We start from the raw sequence: 16210 nt of genomic DNA on the forward strand, positions 1-16210 counted from the left end.
GCCAGACTGTTCCTTTCTCCCCATTAACTCCACATCGGAGGGCATAATGGAGCCGTAATGGCCTCATTACTGGGAGAGAGAAGACCCCATTGTGGCTCCAGCGGCTCTAGTTTCTCTCTGTTCCACAGTAATGAGGAAGGACAGGTCCCGCTCCTTAATTCATGTTATTTTGTGGTCATAAGAAAGTAAGTAGTCATTTCCTCTGAGAAATTAAAGGCAGTGTTCCATTGTTGAGCTCTTTATAAAGGGCAGCCATGTAGCTGACATCTTTGGTTCAGTGCATTTTTGGACTCCAATAGAGAGAGGAATTCTGGGACATAGAATGAGGCAGCAAAGACTAGTGATCAGGGTGGAGAGAGAGAGAGAGAGAGAGAGAGAGAGAGAGAGAGAGAGAGAGAGAGAGAGAGAGAGAGAGAGAGAGAGAGAGAGAGAGAGAGAGAGAGAGAGAGAGAGAGAGAGAGAGAGAGAGAGAGAGAGAGAGAGAGAGAGAGAGAGAGAGAGAGAGTGTTAGGCTAGTTAGTTCTTGGCCTGTATGGACCCCATTTGTTAGTCCTTAGTGGATAATTCACAGTCAGTATACAGAATGCAGTCATATGGCTACAGAGGATTAATATACAGGGATATTAAATCCCCCCATGCCCTCCTTATTCCTGCTTCAGCCCTAATGTCCCTCCCAATCACAGACTAACCATAGAAATATAATAACTAGAACAGCTGTTTTTGGAATGACACTCTGGTCGAGGATTCTATGATTAGGGCTGATAGCCACTCTACTTGACCAAAGCCCAATGTCTAATTCTGCAGGAGATTTCCAGAGAGGATATACAGTATTGGATTGACCTGTTATATCTCCTAAATTGGAACAGATTGGATCCGAACCTCAAAGTGTGTGTAGTATGTGTGTGTATGTATTATGTGTGTGCCAGAGGAGAGAGTGCCAGGGACCACTGTATCTCATCTTCTGGACAAGTGCTTAATCTGTGACCCAGCATAAGAGATTATTGGATGTGGGGGGAAATGGACCTTGAGGTTCACCCAGGAGGTTTGCTGTTTGCTCCCCCTCTATGACCATTGGATTGGATATGTGTGTGTGTGTGTGTGTGCGTGACGATATTCAACCTTTAGGAGCCTAGCTGTAGGTTTAAACTGCACTGCCCAGTGCTCAGCTCAGATAGCCAGCCTGAGCCTCCATATGAAGATTTTTCCACCACATATTGGACCCCCAGATAGAAAAATAAAAGGGTCTTCCTGACTCCTGATGACATTCTGTAAGACACCTGTGTGTGCTCTGAAAGACCCTTTCCTGCACAGTTGTGTAGCTCTGCTACAACAGACAGAGAGAGCACTAGGCTTTGTCCAGCTACACAGCAAGCGTTTGAGCTGCATTAGGCAACGTGCATCAGAATTAATACCTTATTTAAGAGGATTCGGGGCAGATGGCGTCCCTTTGTTTGAGGATGTGTGTGTATTATTAGAAAACGAGGTGAACAATAGTAAACGGAGCAGGGCCAAATTAATTAAAATGAATTATGAATGGGGTTTTTCTTAATTATTTCTCCAGCATGAAATATCTTATAATTTGTTAGGATGGGACAGTCTGTAACCATCCCCAAAACTGTAGGCCTATACTCCAGAACTACAGATCAAATAAAACCTAGACTATTCTGTATACTTTTCTCCTACCACCCAGATTCTCTCTCACACACTTTTATATGTACTCCTCTTCTCCCTCTCTCCTCATCTCCCTCTCTCCTCTTCTCCCTCTCTCATCATCTCCCTCTCTCCTCTTCTCCCTCTCTCCAATTCTCCCTCTCTCCACTTCTCCATCTCTCCTCTTCTCCCTCCCTCTTCTTCTCCCTCTCTCCTCATCTCCCTCTCTCCACTTCTCCCTCTCTCCTCGTCTCCCTCTCTCCTCATCTCCCTCTCTCCTCTTCTCCCTCTCTCCTCTTCTCCCTCTCTCCAATTCTCCCTCTCTCCACTTCTCCCTCTCTCCACTTCTCCATCTCTCCTCTTCTCCCTCTCTCTTCTTCTCCCTCTCTCCTCATCTCCCTCTCTCCACTTCTCCCTCTCTCCTCGTCTCCCTCTCTCCTCATCTCCCTCTCTCCTCTTCTCCCTCTCTCCTCTTCTCCCTCTCTCCACTTCTCCCTCTCTCCTCGTCTCCCTCTCTCCTCATCTCCCTCTCTCCTCGTCTCCCTCTCTCCTCATCTCCCTCTCTCCACTTCTCCCTCTCTCCTATTCTCCCTCTCTCCCTCTCTCCACTTCTCCATCTCTCCTCTTCTCCCTCTCCACTTCTCCCTCTCTCCTCTTCTCCCTCTCTCCTTGTCTCCCTCTCTCCTCGTCTCCCTCTCTCCTCTTCTCCCTCTCTCCTCATCTCCCTCTCTCCACTTCTCCCTCTCTCCACTTCTCCCTCTCTCCTCATCTCCCTCTCTCCACTTCTCCCTCTCTCCACTTCTCCCTCTCTCCTCTTCTCCCTCTCTCCACTTCTCCCTCTCTCATCATCTCCCTCTCTCCTCTTCTCCCTCTCTCCACTTATCCCTCTCTCCTCTTCTCCCTCTCTCCTCATCACCCTCTCTCCACTTCTCCCTCTCTCCTCTTCTCCCTCTCTGTAGATCACCCACTCTCTCTCTTTCTAGCCCTTTAGTCACCAGATGGAGAGTGGGCGGTGTGTGTGTTTGTGTGATAACTTCTGTGCAATAGCACAAGTGTCTATGTGAGCGTTGACATTTGTGTGTTTTTCTGTGTCAGTGCTGTGAGTTTTCACAATGGTGCATGTGTGTACTAACAGATGCAGCCAGCGGTGCAGTAACCTATAACCCTGATTTAATAATAGACCCAGTACCAACTGGGAGGGGGTAACCTTCTCTCTATCTGTATCTCTCTCCTTTTTTCTCTCTCTTTCTCTTGCTTTCTTTCTCTCACCTGTGTGATATAGCAGTATACCCTTAGAAAGAAAGGAGGTGCTATATAGAACCTTAAAGGGTTCTTTGGCTGTCCGGAGAACCCTTTGAAGAACCCTTTTGGGTTCCATGTACAGAGGGTTCTACCTGGAACCAAAAAGGGTTCTACTTGGAACCAAAAAGGGTTTATCCTATGAGGACACCCTGTTGGAACCTTTTTTCCACAAGTGTAGGGATGCTATGTGCCTGGAGGCAGGGGTTGGTCATGTGAGGGAGTTCATTCTATACTAGAAAATAGGGTGGGCGCTCAAAAATCTGCCACGATCAACGTTTTTATCCATCGCCAAAATTGGGATTGCAAGTGACATAGGGCCAAAGCGTTAGCTGGCATCGTTTAGGGACCACTAATCTGTGCAAAATCTGACAAGACCTTTGAATCTTGAAACGGGATTTTAGCCTAGTATATACAGGGGAGCTAAGCTTGCAAGGGAGGGAGGGAGGGAGGGAGGGAGAGGGAGGGAGAGAGAGAGAGAGAGAGAGAGAGAGAGAGAGAGAGAGAGAGAGAGAGAGAGAGAGAGAGAGAGAGAGAGAGAGAGAGAGAATCCAAAAGCCTAGAAGAAAAAGTATTGAAAGGAAAACATTCCAAATGGATGGGACGAAGCCAGTCATGGAGTCTACCGCAGAGGAAAACCAAGAGGAGAGGGAAGAAAGCAAAGGTACGGAATGGTCGTCGTTGTGATACGGAGCGTTTTTGCGCGTATCCCCCGCACTGTTAGGCTACTGAGCGATTTAACCTACTTGCGGTGTTTTCTCACCCTGCACGGTGGCTCGCTCGAGCATCTGTTTTGTTATGAGCCCTTTACAAATGACAAAGAATATTCAATAACATTCTTGTATTTTTGTGTCCCATCAACGTTGGTTTTTATTTGGACATGTTTAGCGCGACCAAGATTGAGGGGAGGGGGGAAGTCGCGCGCTAGGTTTTATGGAGCATAGTTAATGCCAATTTGCTTTGCTTTGCTGCAGCCATGTATAATCACAATTACCCTGTTTTTCAATAATGGGCAAATGAAAAATGCCTCGCGTGACCCATCAAAGGCGGGGTTGTCTCCTTTGTATTTCTCCTTTGTATTGTTTTGTCTCAGTTGCGCGTATTGGTGTGGGCTAATGGTCAGGTGCATGGACCACTGCTGCCGAGATTGGATCTCATCATTGCGAAATAACCGTTTCACAAAGGGATTTTGCCATAGACGTGGTCGTCAATGTGACTGTCATTGTTTGTCTTTGGTTGATGGAATAGAGAAATTAGGATTTGGGTCTTTTGTTCGAGTATAAGAGGATGCAGCGCAGTGGCGCCCGTATCTTGACCGTGTGTGATGTTGATAAAAAGCCACATCCCTCTGGGAATAAGGGATCAGCGACACATAAACTGGGGTCCCGATCCACTTTACACACACTAAGCTCGGTCCTCTCATTTCACATGATAACACTCGTAAAAACAGCAGTTTTTTACCATCATTGTTCATGGAATGACAAATTATAAATAGTAGCCTATAGGCAAGGCATACAATTGTTTCCGCTATATGTTGGGTTGTCGTTGCCTTTGTCCACCTGCAAAGCAGGGGGTGGGGCCGTCTCAATTTGCCCAATGTATAGGAATGTATATAGGGATTACATTTGTTTTTGATATAGGCTACTGGGGCAAAATAACACCCTTGTCCAGTCATTACCTCTCGTAATCAGATAACAGGCTACATTGTCCATCACATCAATTAGGCTACACAATTTTACAATCACTATTTCAATCAATCATTTTGATACAGGCTATCCCTTGGTGCTACAGCCTACTAAATCTAATAGCAGCTAGTTATATTACCTCCCTGTGGCTGAGGTCAGGAGTTGAAGGCACAAATCTGATCCTAAATCAGTTCATAGGGGGCAGTGCTATGTAGCAGCTAAAGCTGTGCCCTCAGGGCTGCTCCTTTACCCTGTCACCTCACCTATTCCATCCATCCATCCATCCATCCATCCATCCTCCTGTTTCTAGCCATTAACCCTACACTCTTAGAAAAAAGGCTTCCAAAAGGGTTCTTCGGCTGTCCCCATAGGAGATCCCTTTTTGGTTCCAGGTAAAACCCTTTTTGATTCCAGGTAGAACCATTTTGGGTTCCATGCAGAACCCTCTGTGGAAAGGGTTCTACATGGAACCCAAAATGGACCTATTTGGAACCAATTAACCAAAAGGGTTCTACCTGGAACCAACAAGGGTTCTTCAAAGGGTTCTCCTATGGGGACAGCCGAAGAACCCTTTTAGGTTCTAGATAGTACAACATACACCAAGCCTTTCTTTCCATCCCCCATCCTTTCAATACGTTGTTCAGATGTTGTTACATTTGAATGTGTTTTACATAGAGATTTACATTCAGTAGGCATTAATGCTACATAAATATGTCACAGGGTTTGCCATAGCCAGCAAATAGCCTACATTGACCTAACCATAATTACTAATATTATAACATCAGTGTTGGGGAGTAGTGAACTATACATAGTTCAAGTAGCTTGGTGGTAGTTGAACTAAATTCAAATCTTGCTAGTGTTTTCAGTAGTTAATTACTGTTTTGCCATGTATATAGCAGTGTAGCTAACTACTGGAACTACACACTACTGCAAAAGAAAAGAAAAGATGGCTGAAGTAGACAATAATGTCCTTTCATTTTCAGCATCAGACATGCCTAATTCTCACTTAAAACATAGCTTTTGTGTTTAATAGGCCAAATCACACATTATGTTAACATCTGACTCCAGAGTGGTCTGTTCTTGCAATTTGTAGTCTATGACATTTAAGATTTAGATATGATAATTTATCAAAATGTAGTTTGGAGGTAGTGAACTACATTTTCAAAGTAACTTTAGTTAAGTCAACTATATTTTTCTTAAGGGTAGCTTTAGTGTAGTTTAACTTCAGTGTGAAGTAATTGGTAGCTTGGTAAACTACATTTTCAGAATAGCTTTCCCAACACTGTATAACATCTCCTTATGAAGTTGTCCTATGGTTAATCATCTTACATGACACTTGCAGAACTAATGTTCTACAGGATATGTAGCTTATCTCTACAAAAGTAATGTAACATGATATCCTATGGTTTGCTTAGGGTTATGGATGTGGATGGCATTCACAGTGAGGGAAGGGGCTGTGTGGCTGGCGATGTTATTGGCTTTTTCATAATCTACAACTGGAGTATATTCTACAACTGTTGACATTCCACCATAATCCTCAGCATCTCTAAGATGTAAGAGATTTATAGTGAGTAGGGCAAGCAGTTGAAGCTCTGCCATGTCATGTAAGAAGCTTGTGTGTTGTATGTGCCAAGTGCCTCGCCTCCATTGGGGATCCAACAGCATCCGTTGCACAGTAACAGCTGTAGATTCAGGCAACCAGGCAGCCTTGAGGTATCTAACCAAAGCATGCTTGTAGGCCTAAAACCTCAGTTGAGGCATCCGTCATAATTCATATAATGTAATCTGATCAAAGATGTGACCTGACATCAAAGCCCCTTACAATGTAGCCTATAAAACATCTCTGCTGACATCTGTCACACCCGCCTTTCAGGCTGAAGACAAACTCAACCGCTCACATTGGCAGTGATTTCGAACACCCAATTGGCATCCCTCCATATATTTCTGCCAAACCCCTTGAGGAGGCTAGGTGGAGTTTCAGTTGGGCTATATTGTACTCCAAAATAGTAGAGGCTGTGAGAGAGAGAGAGTTGAAATTATTACAAATGTGTGATGATTGTATTATAACCCCAGAAGTCATTCTTACAGTAGGCCGGCTACATCCTGACTATCTAGTGTACAGGGACTGCTCTCTGACCCTAATGAATGATACAGGATAGTTATTCTCTCTCTCTTTCTCTCTCTTTCTCCCTCTCTCTCCTTTGGCCTTTCCTATTCCCTCCTCTTCCTCTCACCTGCGTTTCTCTCCCCGTCTCTCTCTCTCCCTCCCCTCTTCTCTTTCTCTCTATGATGTCAGACTGACTTAGCTAGCCATAAACCTCCTGTTCACCCTGTACCACACAGGAAAGGAGGGAGGGGGCGGGGACAGTATGTTCTCTCTTACATAACTCTCCGCTGCGTTGCCATCCACATCTTCAGATCACAACCGTGAGGGATTACATCATCATCACCACGGCGATGGGGCATAACAGTGGCGCGCTGATGGGTTCTGTTTAATATATGAGTCGTAGATCATTTACTCACTACCGTTCAAGCTTAACGCAGGCAGAACACTCACAACGCTACGCTCCCTTGTGCTAATCCCTCTACTGTACTGAACTGTGATTCTCAATGCATGTATACAACAGCAGGAAAAGTGGATGCCATTGGAATGTAGCACTGTAGGCGGTGTGTGTGAAATTCCCTGGTTACATTGAGTACATTGAGTACTGTTACATGCACACAATAATGCAATTATTGTGGATAGTCAGATTATCTCAATTGGTAGAGCATGGCGCTTGTAACGCCAGGGATAGTGGGTTCGATCCCCGGGGCCAACCATACGTAAAAATGTATGCACACATGAATGTAAGTCGCTTTGGATAAAAGCGTCTGCTAAATGGCATATTATTATTATTATTATTATTATTAATAATATAATAGTTCGATTAAAACGTTTACATGCTTTGCAAGAAGAACGATTTCCCTAATAATCCTGTTTACATGGACACATCTGAAATCAGGCTACCTGATGGCACTCTGATAAATGCAGAACATCGGCAACAAAATAAACGTTCTACCACAGCGACCATGTTGTTTTTGGGAAGCATATATTGTGAAAACTACACTGAACAAAAATATTTCAAAACATATAAACTTTGGTCCCATGTTTAATGAGCTGAAATAAAAGATCCCAGAAATGTTCCATACACACAAATAGCCTCCGCCTCTCTTTCTACAGAGGGTTCTACATGGAACCAAAAAGGGTTCTCCTATGGGGAAAGCCGAAGAACCCTTTTGGAACCTTTTTTTCTGTACAGTGATGCTTTCACTTGGCAGGATGTTCATGCTGCTGGCTATATGTTGATTATCTCTCTCTCTCTCTCTCTCTCTCTCTCTCTCTCTCTCTCTCTCCCCTTTCTATCTTTTTCTCTGTTCATTTATTCTACCGTCTCTCCTAATTTCTCTCACTCTGTCGCTCTCTCTTTCATATCCTATTGCTCTTTCATTCAGCCTGCTACATCCCTCTCTCCCCCTCACCCATCCACTGTCATCTCTCGCTCATCTCCACTATCTCAATTCATCTCCAAGCCCTTCAACCATTTCTCTCTTGCTCTTGCTATCTCTGATACACACACACACACACACACACACACACACACACACACACACACACACACACACACACACACACACACACACACACACACACACACACACACACACACACACACACACACACACACACACACACACACACACACACAGCCTCCATCTGGGGAGTGTGTGTGTGTGTTTGTGTGTGTGTGTGTGTGTGTGTGTGTGTTCATGCATGCATAAAATGTATATTTTAGTGGGAGTGTATCCACATGCAGCTCCTTAGTCTGTGTGAATTCAATTATGTATATTTGTACGTGTCTATGTGTGCATGTTAGTGTGTGTATGCTGTGTGTTCATTTTGTCTACAGTATGGTCTGTATGTGGGTGTATGAATAGCACTGAGTGACAGGTTGGCACAGCATGCATTGTTCCTATGCAATGCCAGCCGTGCCAACCTCCTGCCAGTCTCTCTGGCCCTCTTCCATCGCCTACTGATGCCCAATCTGCTCGCTCCACTCAGATCCCATAAACCTCAGTGTGCCCGATTAACTCTCGTCAGTGTTAACGATGACATCAATACATCCAGGATCATAAAGAGAGACAGCCAATGTGATTCTGCCCTGTGACTACAAAGAGAGGGAAATGGAGCGAAAGACAAAGAGGAATATGGTGTGTTAGTGGAAACATTGAATGTTCTGTTCTATGGAAATGGGCTGCATGATACTATGTGTTATTCCCTAGTTGTTAGTAAAACCATTCTCTCATGACTCTGATTCACTTGTATCTGTCTATCTTCTCAATATAACATCATGTTGAAATAACCACCACTAAGAATGGCTAGAGAGCCCCCTGTCCCATCTCTTCTGTGGAGTCCATCTTTGATTCTATTGGCATCTGTAAGAAATGGACTGGACTTCACATAGAGCCAGTGTCCATCCTTACCAGTGAGGTATGAAAACCTCCCTCCACTCACTCTGACCTGAGGAGGACATTGGTGGAAATGGAAATGCTTCTTTTGACCATGTGAATGGCCATAATCACATGACAGGGGCATGGAAAGGGCATTAGCTAAGTCTGTTACATAAGCCCACAGCCATCCCATTGCCACCCCGGTTCAGACTGTACCAGACCCTTTGGCTGGAGGCTCAGACTTACATTTTGGTGAATTAATGCGACACAGCTGCAAACAATGCACTGAGCCCTCTGAGCCGTACATTCATGTAATGTCTCAGAGCAGAGGACCATAATCTTTACCTTGAGGATTGAGGGCAAGGGTAGACCACACTCTCACCCCTCTGGTTTCACCATAGGAATGATACTATGCTTTCATCGAGTTTGAGTGTAATTTGCTCAGTGTTCGTGTGTGTGTGTAAAAAAATAATAATAGAATCGCATTTTATTTGTCACGTGTCGAATACAACAAGTGTAGACTTTACTGTGAAATGTTTACTTACGAGCCCTTTCCCAACAATGCAGTTAAAAAGTATGAACATTTATAGATAAAAAGTAATAGATACAAAAATATAGATAAATAGATAAAAAGAAAATAGTAACACAATAAATAACAATAACAACGCTATACTATATACAGGCAATATACAAGGAGTACCGGTACCGAGTTAGTGTACTGGGGTACGAGGTAGTTGGGGTGATTTGATTAAGTTAGCAAGAAAGGCATTTCACTGTACTTGTGCATGTGACATTAAAACTTGGAACTTGATTGAGGTAATACAGTATGTACATGTAGGTTTGTGTGCTCGGCCCTCCGTTTCCTGTAGTCCACGATCAGCTCCTTTGTCTTGCTGACGTTAAGGGAAAGGTTGTTGTCCTGGCACCACACTGCCAGGTCTCTGACCTCCTCCCTGTAGGCTGTCTCATTGTCATTGGTGATCAGGCCTACCACCGTCGTGTCATCAGAAAACTGAATGATGGTGGTGGAGTCGTGTGCGACCACGCAGTCGTGGGTGAACAGGGAGTACAGGAGGGGGCTAAGCACGCACCCCTGCAGGGCCCCTGTGTTGAGGGTCAGCATGGCGGATGTGTTGTTGCCTACCCTCACCACCTGGGGGCGGCCCGTCAGAAAGTACAGTATCCAATTGCAGAGGGGGGTGTTTAATCCCAGGGTCCTTGTCTTAGTGATGAGCTTGAAGTGCACTATGGTGTTGAGCGTTGAGCTGTAATCAATGAACAGCGTTCTCACGTAGGTGTTATTTTTGTCCAAGTGGGAGAGGGCAGTCTGGAGTGCAATAGAGATTGCGTCATATGTGGATCTGTTGGGGCGGTATGCGAATTGGAGTGGGTCCAGGGTGTCTGGGATGATGGTATTAATGTGAGCCATGACCAGCCTTTCAAAGCATTTCATGGCTACAACTGTGAGTGCTAAGGGGCGATAGTCATTTAGACAGGTTAACTTGGCGTTCTTGAGCATGGGGACTATGGTGGTTTGCTTGAAACATGTGGGTATAACAGACTGGGTCAGGCAGAGGTTGAAATATCAGTGAAGACACTTGCTCCAATCCGTCTGGCCCTGCGGCCTTGTGAATGTTAACCTATTTAAAGGTCTTACTCATATCGGCTATGGAGAGCGTGATCACACAGTTGTCCGGAACAGCTAGTGCTCTCATGCATGGTTCAGTGTTGCTTGTCTCGAAGCTTGTGTGTGTGTGTGTGTGTTTAGCTGCTTAGGCTATGTGTAGTTTTGTGTTTGTATGTGTACGTGACTCCCCAACTTCACATAACATTCTTAGAACCATAGAATGGTGCAGGATACCCAGCTAGCACATACAGTGAGGGAAAAAAGTATTTGATCCCTGCTGATTTTGTACGTTTACCCACTGACAAAGACATGATCAGTCTATAATTTTAATGGTAGGTTTATTTGAACAGTGAGAGACAGAATAACAACAAAAAAAACCAGAAAAACGCATGTCAAAAATGTTATAAATTGATTTGCATTTTAATGAGGGAAATAAGTGTTTTTTAGTGGGAATTTTAGTACTTTAGCGTAACGTTTTCTGCAGGCATCCTCATGGTTCCATTTAAAGCCATGTTCTCAGAACATTAAGAAAACTTTCCATAAAAACCACAAGAAAACATTCAAAGAACATTCAAAGAATATTATAAAAAAATATGTACATTCTATTCTCAGCGTCAACAAACTCTCTCTATCCTCTGTCTTGTTAAGTATTTTCAGGTGTGTTGGCCGCATCTGATCTTAATGAGTGCTTGTTTCTTTTGAAATGGGGTCTGTTTGAATAGACTAAAATTAACAGCTTTGAGTTTTAAAAAATCACATGGCATACTAGATCTGTCCTGGTGGCGCAGTGGACTGATTCCATGGATAGAGAACAGAAGATCATAGGTTCAAATCTCACTGATGCCGTGCCACAATAAAATATACATGTGTTTGCATGATTAATGGAAAACTTTCAGGTAACCATAGTAAAACGTTCTCAGAACCTCCCTGCAATGTAAAAATGTATGTTCCCAGAATAGGCTGAATGTTCTCAGTTTTACCGGTCAGGAAACGTATGGCTTCGTTCCCAGAACCAATGGGAAACCAAAAATGTAGGTTCCCACAACATCCAAGGAACCAAATGTGCTAGCTGTGTATATTGTACATGATGTACACTGTATGTCATGTACATGTGCCTGACTGCATAGAGCTAGTTCTCTGTGTGCATATGTGTATGAGTGTATATTAATGTGTGCATAGGTGTATGATGGGAGTCCCCTGCACAGCTGGCTAGGTTTATCCCAGATTTCCCATACCTGTACACTGGCTGATGGGGGATAGGGAGGCAGGCAGGGAGACAGGCAGCAGGCAGGCAGGCAAGGAGACAGGGAGGCAGGCAGGCAGGCGGGGAGACAGGCAGGCAGGCAGGCAGGCAGGCAGGGCAGGCAGGGAGCCAGGCAGACAGACAGCTAAAGAGCGTAGGCTACAGTAAGTGCACAGGGTTAGGGATCAAATCACATTTTATTGGTCACATGCGCCGAATACAACAGGTGCAGACATTACAGTGAAATGCTTACTTACAGCCATTAACCAACAGTGCATTTATTTTTAACAAAAAAAGTAAAAATAAAACAACAACAACAAAAAGTGTTGAGAAAAAAAGAGCAGAAGTAAAATAAAATAACAGTAGGGAGGCTATATATATACAGGGGGATACCGTTGCAGAGTCAATGTGCGGGGGCACCGACTAGTTGAGGTAGTTGAGGTAATATGTACATGTGGGTAGAGTTAAAGTGACTATGCATAAATAATTAACAGAGTAGCAGCAGCGTAAAAAGGATGGGGTGGGGGGCAGTGCAAATAGTCCGGGTAGCCATGATTAGCTGTTCAGGAGTCTTATGGCTTGGGGGTAGAAGCTGTTGAGAAGTCTTTTGGACCTAGACTTGGCACTCCGGTACCGCTTGCCGTGCGGTAGCAGAGAGAACAGTCTATGACTAGGGTGGCTGGAGTCTTTGACAATTTTGAGGGCCTTCCTCTGACACCGCCTGGTATAGAGGTCCTGGATGGCAGGAAGCTTGGCCCCAGTGATGTACTGGGCCGTACGCACTACCCTCTGTAGTGCCTTGCGGTTGGAGGCCAAGCAGTTGCCATGCCAGGCGGTGATGCAACCAGTCAGGATGCTCTCGATGGTGCAGCTGTAGAATTTTTTGAGGATCTGAGGACCCATGCCAAATCTTTTCAGTCTCCTGAGGGGGAATAGGCTTTGTCGTGCCCTCTTCACGACTGTCTTGGTGTGTTTGGACCATGATAGTTCGTTGGTGATGTGGACACCAAGGAACTTGAAGCTCTCAACCTGTTCCACTACAGCCCCGTCGATGAGAATGGGGGCGTGCTCAGTCCTCTTTTTTTTCCTGTAGTCCACAATCATCTCCTTTGTCTTGGTCACGTTGAGGGAGAGGTTGTTGTCCTGGCACCACACGGCCAGGTCTCTGACCTCCTCCCTATAGGCTGTCTCATCGTTGTCGGTGATCAGGCCTACCACTGTTGTGTCGTCGGCAAACTTAATGATGGTGTTGGAGTCGTGCCTGGCCATGCAGTCATGGGTGAACAGAGAGTACAGGAGGGGACTGAGCACGCACCCTTGAGGGGCCCCCCGTGTTGAGGATCAGTGTGGCAGATGTGTTGTTACCTACCCTTACCACCTGGGGGCGGCCCGTCAGGAAGTCCAGGATCCAGTTGCAGAGGGAGGTGTTTAGTCCCAGGATCCTTAGCTTAGTGATGAGCTTAGAGGGCACTATGGTGTTGAATGCTGAGCTGTAGTCAATGAATAGCATTCTCACATAGGTGTTCCTCTTGTCCAGGTGGGAAAGGGCAGTGTGGAGTGCAATAGAGATTGCATCATCTGTGGATCTGTTGGGGCGGTATGCAAATTGGAGTGGGTCTAGGGTTTCTGGGATAATGCTGTTGATGTGAGCCATGACCAGCCTTTCAAAGCACTTCATGGCTACAGACGTCAGTGCTACGGGTCGGTAGTCAATTATGCAGGTTATCTTAGAGTCCTTGGGCACGGGGACTATGGTGGTCTGCTTGAAACATGTTGGTATTACAGACTCAGTCAGGGACATGTTGAAAATGTCAGTGAAGACACTTGCCAGTTGGTCAGCACATGCTCGGAGTACACGTCCTGGTAATCCGTCTGGCCCTGCGGCCTTGTGAATGTTGACCTGCTTAAAAGTCTTACTCACATCGGCTACGGAGAGCGTGATCACATAGTCATCCAGAACAGCTGGTGCTCTCATGCATGCTTCAGTGTTGCTTGCCTCGAAGCGAGCATAGAAGTGGTTTAGCTCGTCTGGTAGGCTTGTGTCACTGGGCAGCTCGCGGCTGTGCTTCCCTTTGTAGTCTGTAATAGTTTTCAAGCCCTGCCACATCCGACGAGCGTCAGTGCCAGTGTAGTACGATTCAATCTTAGTCCTGTATTGACTCTTTGCCTGTTTGATGGTTCGTCGGAGGGCATAGCGGGATTTCTTATAAGCGTCCGGGTTAGAGTCCCGTTCCTTGAAAGCGGCAGCTCTACCCTTTAGCTCAGTGCGGATGTTTCCTGTAATCCATGGCTTCTGGTTGGGGTATGTACGTACGGTCACTGTGGGGACGACATCATCGATGCACTTATTGATGAAGCCAGTGACTGATGTGGTGTACTCCTCAATGCTGTCTGAAGAATCCCGGAACATGTTCCAGTCTGTGCTAGCAAAACAGTCCTGTAGCTTAGCATCTGCGTCATCTGACCACTTTTTTATTAACTGAGTCACTGGTGCTTCCTGCTTAAGTTTTTGCTTATAAGCAGGAATCAGGAGGATAGAGTTATGGTCAGATTTGCCAAATGGAGGGCGAGGGAGAGCTTTGTATGCGTCTCTGTGTGTGGAGTAAAGGTGGTCTAGAGTTTTTTTTCCTCTGGTTGCACATTTAACATGCTGGTAGAAATTAGGTAGAACGGATATAAGTTTCCCTGCATTAAAATCCCCGGCCACTAGGAGCGCTGCATCTGGATAAGCGTTTTCCTGTTGATTTATGGCCTTGTACAACTCATTCAGTGCAATCTTAATGCCAGGATTGGTTTGTGGTGGTAAATAGACAGCTATGAAAAATATAGATGAAATATAGATGAAAACTCTCTTGGTAAATAGTGTGGTCTACAGCTTATCATAAGATACTCTACCTCAGGCGAGCAAAACCTAGAGACTTCCTTAGTATTTGATTTTGTGCACCAGCTGTTGTTTACAAATATACACAGACCGCCACCCCTTGTCTTACCGGAGTCAGCCGTTCTATCCTGCCGATGTAGCGTATAGCCCGCTAGCTGTATGTTATCCATGTCGTCGTTCAGCCACGACTCGGTGAAACATAAGATATTACAGTTTTTAATGTCCCGTTGGTAGGATAACCGTAATCTTAGGTCATCCAATTTATTTTCAAATGATTGAACGTTAGCTAATAGGATTGATGGAAGAGGCAGTTTACTCGCTCGCCGTCGGATCCTTACAAGGCACCCCGATCTACGTCCACGATATCTCCGTCTCTTCCTCACGCGAATGACGGGGATTTGGGCCTTGTCGGGTGTCTGTATGATATCCTTCGCGGCCGCCTCGTTGAAGAAAAAATCTTCGTCCAATACGAGGTGAGTAATCGCTGTCCTGGTATCCAGAAGCTCTTTTTGGTTATAAGAGACGATGGCAGAAACATTATGTACAAAATACATTACAAATAACGCGGAAAAACACACATAATAGTACAATTGGTTAGAGGGCTGTAAAACGGCAGCCATCTTCTCCGGCGCTGTTAATCCACTGCTGGGATAAAGTATTGATGAAATTATAGGAGTGTAGTAGACGAGTGCTGAGGGGGTATTTAAAAGCGGTACACTTCATTACACTCAATTAAGCGTGGGCAGATGCTGACCTTGTTGCCCGGTGTCCTTCATATTAATGCTGGACCAGGGTAAGGACTTGGCTATAGGATGTAGACCAGATTAGGGTCAGGGGGAAAGGTTCTCTGGGTATGGCAGAGAAGTTTGATGAAGGTCACATGTCACGTGATCCTCTAACTCTACCGTCCTTTGATATCCGACAGTAATAGTCCGAAACATGTTGTCGTGTCGTTAAAACAGTTAGATTTCACAATATTTATTTGGTCCATATCGTTGTGCTTGGCAGTTGTAGAATAAGGATATAACATACTGTCACATGAAAAAACATAGTGTAGCGTAAAATATCAGAACATGCTGAAAGTATTTGTATGTTGTGTGCCTGTGTTTCACCCCCCAAGCCTATTCACTTTTTAAACAGATGGGGTTTCTCTTTCATCAACGCCTCATTGAAGCAGCCATCTTTTTTTTCCTGCTGTAGAGAGGAGATGTGTCTCTCATTGGTGATCCACACAGCTCTGTTGGGAATCTTCCTACAATGCAATGCAAGAGGAAGAATAAGTTATCCTAAAATGAATACAGAGCTTCTAAACTGGAATAGCCCGAGGCAAGAGAACA

At 45.0% G+C, this 16210-nt stretch overlaps 1 protein-coding gene across 3 annotated transcripts in view; it reads left to right on the top strand.

The window, feature by feature from the left end:
- The window catches only part of LOC121535962 (neuronal membrane glycoprotein M6-b), a 34750-nt gene that overhangs the window by 4353 nt on the left and 14187 nt on the right, over positions 1–16210 (top strand). The window contains exon 1 of one of the 3 annotated variants that reach the window (XM_041843202.2): positions 3438–3613. The exons of the other annotated variants lie outside the window; for them this stretch is intronic. Coding sequence (XP_041699136.1) covers positions 3544–3613 — 70 coding nt within the window. The 5' untranslated portion in view covers positions 3438–3543. Of the gene's footprint in view, positions 1–3437; positions 3614–16210 lie in introns of those variants that run through there. 3 annotated transcript variants of the gene reach the window in all.

Source organism: Coregonus clupeaformis, chromosome 29 (assembly GCF_020615455.1).
Source record: "Coregonus clupeaformis isolate EN_2021a chromosome 29, ASM2061545v1, whole genome shotgun sequence".
Taxonomy (NCBI): domain Eukaryota; kingdom Metazoa; phylum Chordata; class Actinopteri; order Salmoniformes; family Salmonidae; genus Coregonus; species Coregonus clupeaformis.